The 12,682-nt window shown below is 40.3% G+C and overlaps 2 protein-coding genes across 2 annotated transcripts; both read right to left on the reverse strand.

Moving 5' to 3' along the window:
- Nucleotides 1-503: 503 nt before the first annotated feature.
- Nucleotides 504-2,848, reverse strand: LOC139127349 (uncharacterized). The gene is made up of 2 exons (XM_070693265.1): nt 2,841-2,848; nt 504-2,337 (listed from the first exon to the last, which is right to left on the reverse strand). Exons 1-2 carry the CDS (start codon nt 2,846-2,848, stop codon nt 504-506), a joined length of 1,842 nt encoding a protein of 613 aa, XP_070549366.1.
- Nucleotides 2,849-7,734: 4,886 nt separating this feature from the next.
- LOC139127350 (uncharacterized) lies at nt 7,735-10,476 on the reverse strand. Its single transcript, XM_070693266.1, has one exon. It carries the CDS (start codon nt 10,474-10,476, stop codon nt 7,735-7,737), a length of 2,742 nt encoding a protein of 913 aa, XP_070549367.1.
- Between the last annotated feature and the right edge of the window lie 2,206 nt (nt 10,477-12,682).

Consider the following 12,682-nt stretch of genomic DNA (forward strand, 5'->3'; position numbering starts at 1 on the left):
TGCGACCAAAAAGTCCGCAGTGGTCGACGCCATGCTTCTAGCCTCAATGTCAATAAAAACTAGCCCCATATGGCCGATGGGGGCGCAAACTCAAACGCGGGTAAATTTGGTTGAGGCGTCCTTACACCAGCCCTCAAAATTGTCCATAAAACAAATGGCAATTTTCTCCTAACGACAGTCCTTTGATGCCTCACATAAATTAAACGCTGAAATTACATAACAAGTTCAAAAAACACAAAAATTCAAAAATTTCAAACACGATCTTTGAAAATCTTGATCTCACTTCATATCGACCATGCCCAGACCTCGTCTTGGTCAAACCATGCTGCCAAGCATGGCACACATCCCTCTGAAAACTCCATCCATCATCATGGACTGGCTTCAGTTAATTACATATACTGTCCACTAACTGAGATCTTCATATCACACAGGAAAACTCAACTGGTAAGTTCACTCATCCAGGCACTGGTAGCATATAAATAAGTGTTAACACTGTGATAGTTCTAATCTGCTTCCAATAACACGCAAAGTTTGTCATATGGTCTTTCTAAAACACTGTTCTTTGTCTTCACCATTACTCTTCTTACCAAACCTTTCCCATCTGGCATAATTTTGATGACTCTACCTAATGGCCATACATTTCTTGCTGTATTCTCATCCTTGACTAAGACTACATCTCCAACTTCCAAGTTCCTCTTCACCTTGAACCACTTCTGTCTTTTCCTGCAGGGAAGGTAAATATTCCTTATCCAACGCTTCCAAAACAAGTCGGACAGGTATTGTACTTGCTTCCATCTGTGAACTGCATACATGTCATTCCTTTCAAATGGTCCAGGTGAAAGTGCTGCTCCTTTCATATTTAACAACATGCTTGGAGTCAATGCGTCTAGATCCTTTACGTCATCCGAAGACTTTGTGATTGGACGGCAGTTAATAGTGTGCTCTACTTCACATAAAAATGTCCGTAAACTCTCATCTGTAAGCTGCTGCTGTTTCACTAAAGACAGTAGTAATTGCCGCACAGTACGAATCTGCCTTTCCCACACTCCGCCAAAGTGTGAACCATAAGGCGGATTAAATTTCCACTCTATGTTATCTTGCAACAAGTTGTCTTGGATCTTCTGTTGATTCCACTTGTCAATTTCCTCCTGTAGTATTCGTCTTGCACCTACAAAATTAGTGCCGTTGTCAGATCTTATCATCTTTACTGGCCCTCTCCTTGCGATAAATCTTCTCAGAGCATTTATGAAGGAGTCTGTACACAGAGAGTCTGTAACTTCAATGTGAACTGCCCTGACTGCAAGACATGTAAATATTACACCATATCTCTTCACTGATGATCTCTTAATCTTCACTTCAATCGGACCAAAGTAATCAACTCCAACATTTGTAAATGGTGGTTGATGTGGCTGTACTCGGTCAGCTGGCAAATCAGCCATCTTCTGTTCTCCTAGTTTGGCCCGCTGGCGTCTGCAGATCACACACTTGCTCACTATACTTCTTGCCGCTGAATTAGCATTCAGAATCCAATAACGTTCACGCAGTTTGGATAAAATGTAGTGCCTTCCAAAATGCTGATTCTTCTCATGAATTTCACGCAATATCAACTCTGATACATGTGACTTCTTTGGCAAAATCACTGGATGTTTTGACTCCTCAGACAACATAGACAGAGTAAGTCGTCCACCAACGCGTAACAAACCATCCTTTCCCAAAACTGGATCCAATCTGTGGCTTCCTCGGGGAATCCCAATTTTGCTGCCGTCATTTCCCTTTTGTGCCTTCAAGATCTCTATTTCTCTGGAAAATGTGCTTTGTTGGACATATCTAATGATGGCATGCTCTGCCTGTTCCAGATCTTTCACTGTCAATCCTGGTGGCTTATCTTGATCGCAGTCTGTTTCACGCTTCGAAAATCTTGAAAGCTCCTTGATGAATCTTTGAATCCATGCCACTGATCTTCTCAGTCGATACCAACTGGAATAATGTTCTATTAGACCTTGAATGAGATCTTGTGATTCACTTGCCTCTTTTGTGAGTGCCTTGGCGTTTTTCTTTACCTCTGGATCACCTGGGTCAAGTTGACCATCGATGTTACCATCCCTTGACCACTTACTCTGTGCAGTCCATAGAAAGTCTGGACCCTGCAGCCAACGTTTGTTGTCAAGAAATGCATCAATAGTTTGACCTCGTGAACACTCATCTGCTGGGTTGTCTTTGCTGTTTATGTATGCCCAACTTGATGGTTCTGATCCTTCACGAATCACTGCTATTCGATTTGCCACGAAAGTATGAAATCTTGTGGTTTCATTATTTATATACCGCAACACTGTTTTGCTGTCAGTCCAGAAGAACGATCCGCTGACTTCTAGATGCAACTCCTTTCTGAGTAACCCTTATGAAAATTTTAGCCTTCCCGACAAGATTTTCGGGAGCTCTCCAGAAAAGGTCCCGCAGTGGTCCAGGAGCTCTCCAGGACCATCTTTCCGGGAGAGCGTGGCATTGCTATCAAATTAGGTTTGCTGGATCCCTCCCGGAAAGATTAATGTCTCTCTGCAGGACAGGTTAGCTGTCGCTCTGCTGGACGGTTATAGCTGCCGCTCTGCCGGGCTGGTTAGGTGTCGCTCTGCCGGGCGGGTTAGCTGTCGCTCTGCCGGGCAGGTTAGCTGCCGCTCTGCTGGGCAGATTAGCTGCTGCTCTGCCAGGCAGGCTAGCTACTGCTCTGCCAGGCAGGCTAGCTGCTGCTCTGCCATACAAAAATCAACCTACCTTCTGCAATCTGACTAACATTTACTCCAACAACCTGAAACTTATCACTGCTGCTGAAAATCAGCCATTACCAAGCCATCATCTCACAACCTACACCACTCTGCTGCCCCCCCCCCCAAAAGAATGCAAGGGCTAAAAATTTGGTAGGAATAAAATTTAATCCACCATATTTTTAAAGCCAATCAACATGACCGATATAAAAAATGTTCAAGTGTCCGTAAAGTCCTTAACTTCATATTGTCACAACGACGGATTATTCTGAAAGACTTGTACTTGTCTGTTACAGCTTTGGTTATTGCTTGACTTGTCATCTTGAAGTTGTCCTATGTGTAAGCTGGAAAAAATATAAAAAAGTTCAAGTCAGATATAAAGTTTATCAAACTTATGACAAAATTATGTATGCAAGTTAGAATCCTCGTTGGGGTTGAAAATTTTGACTCGTTCAACAGCCATCAAACATTGAAGACTGTGAAATTTGCATGTATTCATAAAATAAAGAAAATGTTCCCTCAACTTGTGAATGACAAAATGTGATTTATAGCAGTAGTCTAGTATCAATCTGTTCACTTGCAATTTGCTTCAAACTAGGAAAGTAGTAGAATCATTGCATAAAACAAAATTTAATTTGCAGATGATTTATCCCCTGCAGTTATTCCGTTAAGATTGTTGTAGACTTCACCATGCAAAACTCGCTTGGTTTGAGTACGCTTCATTGCATACCTACATGAACTTTCTAAAGCCAAATTGAAACATTGTAAGAAAAAAGGTAGGTCTTTGTACTGAGCTTATATCTAAGTTGCTTATCAAAAGGTTGCAGCATTACCGTAATGCAATAGAATATTGTATGCATATTTTGTGATGTAAGAGTTTATGTAGAACTTCAATGAAATATTGTTATGAAATATTGTAAATTAATTACTGATTCCCCTTAAAATATGCCACCAAAATATCTACAGGTTACATATAAACAAATGTCAAAATACGTTAATAAAAATTTTAAATAAACTTCAATTTTAAGGACACAGATGTATATTGATGTCATAGAGAAGTACGTTTTGGAATACATGTAGCAGGTACCAGACTCGGTCAAGAGTTTGAGAACTTAATTCGTATCCAACAATTCCTACATGTATTGTTCTTTCTTTGTTTTATATCTGTCCTTTTATATCGTACATTGAGGGAAATTTGTATACATGAGCAAAAGTTTTACCTTTGCCAATGCAAGAGAGAAGTATATTATTGTAGATAATAGTATCGGCATGTACTCCATTTTTGTGTACACTGTACCACGGTCCCTCTATCGTTGTACACTCTACGTTCAACCTCACGAGTTATACCAATTTATTAGAATTCATACAATTGAACAGTATTACTCGAGAATTGCGCCGAACAAATACAGTAAAAAAACTACGTCTTCACGTCGCCAGAGAAGGCAAATCGAAAATTTACTTAGGGGCTGGTCAGTTTCTTCAGCCTGGGGGGGGCGGTGGATTCATGGGGGGGTCACCCTGTTTTTGACTTTGGTGATAGGGGGGGTCACCATGTTTTTGAAATGCCCAATAGGGGGGGTCAGTGTGTTTTTGAATTTTGAAACAGGCTCATCATTGCCTAAAATGCTAGTGTCAGCCACAAATTTCATCATTCAGTTGTATTTTTCGGCGCGCCCTTCGGGCGCATAACTTTAATAATCAGTCATATTTTTCAGCACGCCCAACTTTAACATATCAAGCATACATACATCAGAGATATCTGTATGTTCAATATTTTTCAGCGTGCTCTTCAAGCTCATTACTTTAATATATCAGACATTTTTCAGCATGCCCTTCAGGTGCATGACTTTAATATACAAGGCATATACCGTATATCAGAGATATCAGGATGTTTCATATTTTTCGGAGCGCCCTTCGGGCGCCATACTTTAATAAATAAGAGATATCTTGATGTTTGCTCAGTGAAAGTGTACCATTATGAAATCTGCATTTCATATGAAAAGGATGACAAATTCCTGATACTTTTCTGTTCTCTCTATGAGAATTCAGTATGAGAAAGCAACATGCACAAATATTTCACAATATATATTTGATACAGTGACTTATTTTAGGGATAGAAAAATGACAAGATATCTTTCCTTCTCATTGATGAAATTATTTTCCTTTGTGTCACAGGTTTTCTGTAGAAAGATGCTTTTTTATGAACAAAATAACAGTTAAAAAAGGCAGTTTTTGTCATTATTAGCTGTGCTTTTATGGTTTCAATGTTACAAGAGAAGGTCCTCTCAGACACTGTACACATCAGATTTGGCTAAAAAGGCTCTCTATGGCTCCTCAGGAGATTTAATTGGATGGTTGGCAAGTCTTAACACCCATCAAAGTTTTTGATTCACTGCTTTTTCCTCTTTGATATTAATGATTGTCATCCATTTCTGTACAACAGTTCAGGACATCTGGTTAAGCATAGAAAGTGTGAAATACATTCACAGCTCATTCAAAATACAGCTCATTCAAAATGTACTGTATTCAAACTTTAAGATTGACACTTTGAAATTCCTATCTTACAACTGACATGTCAACAATTTCATTAAAACATAGAATGACTATTTAAAATATGAATATATGTAAAATGTAAAATATAATTTATATATACGTATATATATATATATATATATATATATATATATATATATATATATATATATATATATATATATATATAGATATATAGATATATAATTTATGTCCACCTTTTGTTTTACCTATGTCGGCGCCGGGGGGGGGGGGGTCACCCTGTTTTTGAAATTTGGAATAGGGGGGGTCACCCTGTTTTCAAAATTTGGAATAGGGGGGTCAGCCACTTTTTGACGTCGGCAAAAAATAATCCACCGGCCCCCCCAGGCCGAAGAACTGACCAGTCCCTTACCGAAGTTAAACGATCGCCAGATCCACGGGGATTTTATGGTGAATCATTGTTCAAATCGACGAGCGATCGATCTCCACAAGCTGATCATGACGACGATGACTTTTTACGCGTCGTAAACATTGCCTATAGGTTTTACATACATAGTTAGCGTGTATGAAGTCGTCACGACGATGTCAAACAGCAAATTTACGCGAAATTTTGTCAAACTTATAGGGAAAAATCAGCGACAATTTACTCAGTAATTCAAAGGTCGTCAACTGTCCAAAAATTGCCGCTGAGATTTGACCTTTGATTGTTTTACCAATCTGACCAATCATAACGAAGTCTTCACATGATCTATGATGTCATCATGCGTGATACTATTACTTCCGGTACAAAGTCCTCGCGATCGCTGCAGTGTAACTAGCATGAAGTACAGCGGACTTCAAAAGAGTTTAAAAAGTACACTGACGGAAAGTTCATTGAAAAAACCTAGAGCGTTCGATCGACTATCCAAGCAACAGTACATTGAGAGCTCCTGTGGCCATGACTAAGTCGCGACACGATGTCAGAATATAGCAGGAATATAGTGGCGAAACCCTACGTATAGCATTCCCATATGCCGCCGTGCTACAAGTTACAACTGTGTATCGTACAAAGGTACTACTACCGTAAATCTATAGTGTGCCTTTTCGGTTTTACGGGACCCAAGTTTCAATGAAAATTGTATTCTTTGCGACAGAGTGAGATACGAAAACCAACGCATCAGTTCAACTGTGTAAACTTGTGTTCGCGTGTGTTTCTCTGGAGAGTTGAGGTTACACGTATTACGTGCACGGACATGCATCCATGGGTTGAGAACACAATAACAATAATGAAAATGGATTTACAAGATTTATTCCCTTGTCTTAAAAACTTCAAAAGTCGGCGATTTAGTAACTGCACTGATCAAAGTAAAAATGATGTTTTGGAAATAATTGTCGATGAGATAATTTGTAAGGTCAAATATTGTCACAGACGTGATGTAAATCCTATAATAAAAGCAAGCAATGAAATGTTATTGTTATCAATTATTATTTCCTTCGTGGACTACGGCCGATTTTCTAGAGATTTTCGTTGCTGCCATGAATTTAATTTTGAATTTTCTTACGGATTAATTTATCATTGGCTCAAAAAGTAACCTGATGGGCAAAGAAAACATTTTCATAGGAATCTTTTGTGGCTGCCTATAGTGTACTCATGAAACAGCATTGTTAATCATCAGAATACCCTTTTTAGCAGTTTGTAGCTCGATCGCCTCAATCACATCATAGCAGCTTTTACTGTCTATTAATTATCACACTGTGAATGAACTATTAGCACTGCAAACCCACGCTCACGTTCATACATCGCTTGGGCTTATGTCTACCATCTGCAAACTTCATTTATTTTTATTTTATTTTTTTATATTTGTGATAGACAATACCGCAGCAAATATTAAGCTTTAATACTGATCGCCTCTGTGCAACTATGAACACATGTAAGTCGATCTGTCCTCTGCTACCTCCATGGTCTGATAGTCAAAATACATTAAGTGCAGAGATGCTGCTCCACTCCTATCATTTTCTGTCGCTCTACGGGACAGATTTGTTGTTAGATATATCTGATCAGCCACAATTATTAGGCCACTAATGTTCCTGCCACTAATGTTATCTGCTTCAACGGCGCCACTCTAGCCTTGGCCATCAGAAAGGCACAGTGAATGTTGTCGTTCTTGTCAATCATCCTAATGTATGACACAGCTCCGTACCCAGACTCGCTTCCATCGGAGAAGTGATGTAACTGTATGGAATCTGTATCACCATATTCCTCAGGCTTAATACACCTAGGGACCATGAAGTGCTCTTCTAACAATGGTAGATATCTCATCCAATCTTCCATCGTTTACGTTGTTTACTGGGTATCTCATCGTCCCAGTCCAATTTTGCTTTGCAAAGCTCTTGGAGTATTATCTTCGGTGGTAAGAGGCGCGGAGCTGCCATGCCTAAAGGGTCGTAGACTGAACTCACAATTCCCAAATACCTCGCCTGGTTACCGGTTTATCTTTGACTCTGTTCTTAAACCAAGGACGTCTGCTTGCACGTTCCACTGCATGCCCAAGGCTTGTTCTGAGGGCAAACTGTCTCTCTGTAAATCCAAACGTTTCACTTCTTTGGCTCGCTCCTCTTCTGGTATTGTCTCCAAAACAGAACAATCATTGCTGATCCACTTTGTCAGTCTGAATCCGCCTTTGTTGCATGTGTCTATCAGCCTTTTGGCCAAAACCTGTCCTTCTGTCTTGTTTGGAACTGCCTTTAACATGTCATCGACATAAAAGTTGTTATCGATGGTGTCCTTTACGTTAGGGTCACATGACTTGTCTGCACATTTTCTCAAGGCATAGTTGGCGCAGCTTGGTGATGACGTGGCCCCAAAAATGTGAACTTTCATCCGATATTCTGCTGGAGGTTCATTCACGTTGCCATTTGGCCACCAGAGGAAACGCTGGTAATCTTGATCTTCTTTCGGCACTCTGACCTGTGAAAACATTGCCTCAATATCCGACATCAGTGCTATTCGATCCTGCCGAAATCTCACCAATACTCCAAGCAAGGAGTTTGTCAAATCAGGACCTTGTAACAACTCTTTGTTCAGTGAAGTTCCTCTATACTCAGCACTACAATCAAAGACGACTCTTATTTTACGCTTCTGAGGGTGGTAAACTCCGTGATGAGGAAGATACCACTTCTTTCCATCATGGCCTTGTAACGCAGACTGTGGCACCCTCTCAGCATAGCCCTTTTCCACTATACCTTCAATAAATGCCGCATACTCGCGATAATATGCTTCATCTCTTTTAAACCGTTTCTTCAACTGGTTCAATCTGTATTCTGCAACCGTTCTGTTGTCTGGCAACATAACATTGTCCTTTCGAAATGGTAATGGTACCTGGTAATGTCCATCATGGTACTCTGTTTCTGTATCCATCATTTTCATGAATCTTTGGTCCTCTATTGAGTCTTCAGGTTTATCATCGATAGTGCGCTCACTGAACTCTCTGTTGAAATAATCCATCAGCTGCTGGTCAACTGCTGGTCCTACCTGTATTCTGTTCACAACAGCCTGGTTTATATCGTCGTCTGCCATGCCAGCCCTCATAAGGGATCCATTTACAACCCAGCCTAGGCGAGTGCGAACAGCAAATGGTCCCTGTCCTTGACTATTAATCACTTCCCATGGTTCGAAGGCATCTGGCACGTTGTTCCCTATCAACAGACCAATTTCTGCGTCAATACTTGGCAGATGTACCCTTTCTAGATATGGATAACTCTTAATGTCAGCCTGGGTTAAGATGTCATCCGTTGACACAGGAATTTTGCTCTGAGTATATGCTGGCGGAAGCCTAATCAAGTTACTTTCCTCCAGGTCAGTGACCTCAAGGCCTTTGATGATATGGCTATCAACCGTTTTGTTCCCTGTAATGGTATGCAGATTTACTTTAGTCTTCTTTCCACCAACATTCAGCTGTTGTCTGACTTTGTCTGTACAAAATACAGTGTCACTTCCGTTGTCCAAAAATGCATATGTCTGAACACTTAGTCCTGTGGCTTTACATCTCAATTTGACTGGTATTACCACTGGTTTATAAGTATGCTGTTTTGGCTTTATGGTTTGGCATGTAGCATCAACCATCCTTACTGTTGTCGTTACTGCCTGCTCATTTTCAGCACTACTGTCAGGATAATGCAATACGGTGGGATGTTTCCTTCCACATGTCTCACATGTCAACTTGTTTGTGCAATCCTTAACAAGGTGTTTTGCATATCTGAGACAGCCATAGCACAGGCCCTTGGATCTCAACAGCTGTTTCTTGTCCTTGTAGTATTTTTCAGCAAAGATCTTGCAATTCTGTATTTTATGATCGGTATCCGTGCAACATGAACACTTTACATTATCACTTGTCTTCAGTTCTGTCAGCAGTTTTTTTTCTGTACTTACAGCCGATGTAATACGTTTCTTGACATTTCCCTTCTTGGCAGACTTTGTAACCATCTTGTCATTTGTCGAAGTATTAGTCAGGTCACCAAACAGCTCTTGAGTTGCTATCTTGTCTTCCCTGTTCACAAATTCTACCAAGTCCTTGAAACATACTGCTCTGCTCTGTAGTATATCAAATGTCTTTGTACGCCATCGTTCCCGCAGCTTATATGGCAACTTGTAAACCAACATCTGCAGGTTCCTGTTGTGGTCCAGCTCTCTCAGATGTGGCTCTCCTTTCATGGCATTGTCACATTTTGTCAAGAACAAAGCGTACTCCTTGAGAGCAGATTTGTCTTCAGATTTCACTTCAGGCCAGGCTTCAGCTTGTTTAGTGTAAGCTTTTGCCATCACATATGGATTCCCATACTCATCCTCTAACAATTTTCTTGCATGTTCATAGCCTTCCTTTGGGTTCATGTGTATACAGCTGCTTACAATCTCTTTCGGTCTGCCTTCTGTAAACTGTTCAAGATAATACAGACGGTCATCTGGTGCCTCAGTGTTCACTTCTATACCATGTCGAAATGCACGAATAAAAGCCTTATACTTCAGAGGATCACCATTGAAAGACTCTATCTTTTGTGGTGGGAGTGCTGCGCGTTTATTGTGCTCTATCAATAGTTTTGTTACAGCAGAGATGTTATGATCACTGTTGAAAGCACTGTCATAATAGTTTACGCTCGATGTTGGTTCAGGATTCTGTCCAAATGCCCCACTGTCATTAATCCGCAGATTTGCATCACTTCTGTGCATACCGGTATTTTCATTGTAGCCACTTGCTCCTTGCAAGGTATTGTTGACTGGACTTGCACTGGTTTCGTCAACGCCAGCCTTACTGTCACATGTATGGTAGCTGCCCACATTAGAACCACTTGCATAGCTTCTTGGTCCACACGTACATCACCTTTCATTTGCATTTGAATAGGCGTCTTGAATAATTCTGGTAAGCCCAAGTCCCCAAGACTTTCTTCATCATGGTTTTCAAAGTGACGATAAACTTCTATCTTGGCATTCTGTTCAGCGATTTCTGTTTTTATTTTCAGTAATTCCTTCTGTTTCCGTATTTCATGTTGTTCTCTTTTCTTGTCTTAGCTTTATTTGTGTTTCACGTTCCTCAAGTGCTTGCTTTTCTTGTAATGCTGCCATACGTGCCATAAGCTCAGCTCGTTTTGCTGCAGCAGCTATCATTGAAGCATTGCTCCGTGTGCTTGAAGCTCGCGAAGATGTTACACTTGACCTCGATGACCTTCTAACATTTACCTGAGAAATACTATCTTCAGGTTTCACAGTTTCTGCCAACAATTTCTCATGAAGACCATTTTCCATGAGCCATGCATTCATTTTCTGCATAAATTCATCATAAGCAGTCACACGAGGCAATAACCAGCTGTTATAATCTGTTTGACTTTCATCCTGATTGAGTACACGACGGTATTGCTGATCAGCATGTTCAACATTTTCATATGCTGTTCTGAGCTCTTCTAATTTGGTCTTTACTAATACTCCATTTACTTTATCTTTCGATAATTCTGTTATCTGATTAATCAGACCTGTTACTCTGCCATACACACCCGATCTGGTAGCCTTTAATCTATTTCGTTCGTCTTCTTTAAATCTTTCAGTCTTAACAGAGACACGTTTTTCATCGACGGTGTTTGCCGCGAACAGCTGTTTACCTTCTGGTGCTATCGCTCCTTCCATTTTCGCATTAGTATTCAATGTTGTAGACATTGCCGAGCTCTCATTTGTGAACTGTGACATCAGCAAGTACCCCAGAATACAGAAATACACAACGTGTCTGCCACGCATGAGAACAAAAGCGATAATTCTCAGTAAAATCCGAAACGGAAACTGCCTTATATTCCAGTATGTTCCTCGAACATGCGCACACGCATGTATTTTGTCGTCTTTGACACCACGTGCTTTCCGTTCAACTTTCAATGCCTTCAAGCTACCAGAACTTTGAATACTGTCCGATCACTGTTCTGCCCAATAAAAGTAACAGTTTTTACCATATAGACGTAGGAGACCCTTTTAACATGGCGTTGACTATTTCCTCCACGACTATAGATTCGAATTTATCGTTGATAACAAGAGTTCCGTTAACTCACATGAGTCGACGCACACCAGCCAACATCACACGCTCCGACCAGTAGAAATGTACAGAAGTCAAATACCTTTAGCGAACTGCACCCGTTTATTCCGGAACGCTGATCCCAAACACTTTAAAACTGGATGTAACATCAACACTGTAAGCTCTTATCTCCTAAATTTCGTGAAGTCGGTAACTCCATCAAAACTCTGTAGACTTCTATAAACTCCGTAAAAACTGATAAACTCACAAGGCTGCGACCAAAAAGTCCGCAGTGGTCGACGCCATGCTTCTAGCGTCAATGTCAATAAAAACTAGCCCCATATGGCCGATGGGTGGCGCAAACTCAAACGCGGTAAAATTTGGTTGAGGCGTCCTTCAACCACATAGGAGCTTGTAGTGTATATGTATGATAAGTTGTCATAGTGTGAACACTGACTCAATGCTGCAGAAGTATTCTGTATCTGTGGTAATATACACTTCACATTGCTACCTGATTTTTAGAATTGCCACCTAATTATTTCTTGTGGCAAGAGTTTGCCACTAGAAATGAAAAAGTATTTCAATCCCTTCAATGTCATAAAAAACACAGATAATTAATGTGATAAAAACTAAACAAATATTTCTTTAATGTAAAAACTATCATTAACAACATACAAAACATCTTGATTTGTAAAATTAGGAACTCCTGAATGCCGAGAAAGCTGTTGCTTGAGATCATAAACAGTTTAAAAGTTGCTCAAAGTGGCTACAAGATTCTTGATTTGGCTAATGAGTTGGCTAACCATTTTGGCGACTTAGGGGAACCCTGCATTTTATGCACCATACCACGTACCGTGGTAGCAGTAAACTAAATGATACTGAAAG

This window comes from Ptychodera flava, unplaced genomic scaffold (assembly GCF_041260155.1).
Source record: "Ptychodera flava strain L36383 unplaced genomic scaffold, AS_Pfla_20210202 Scaffold_31__1_contigs__length_3010019_pilon, whole genome shotgun sequence".
In the NCBI taxonomy this organism is placed as follows: Eukaryota; Metazoa; Hemichordata; class Enteropneusta; family Ptychoderidae; genus Ptychodera; species Ptychodera flava.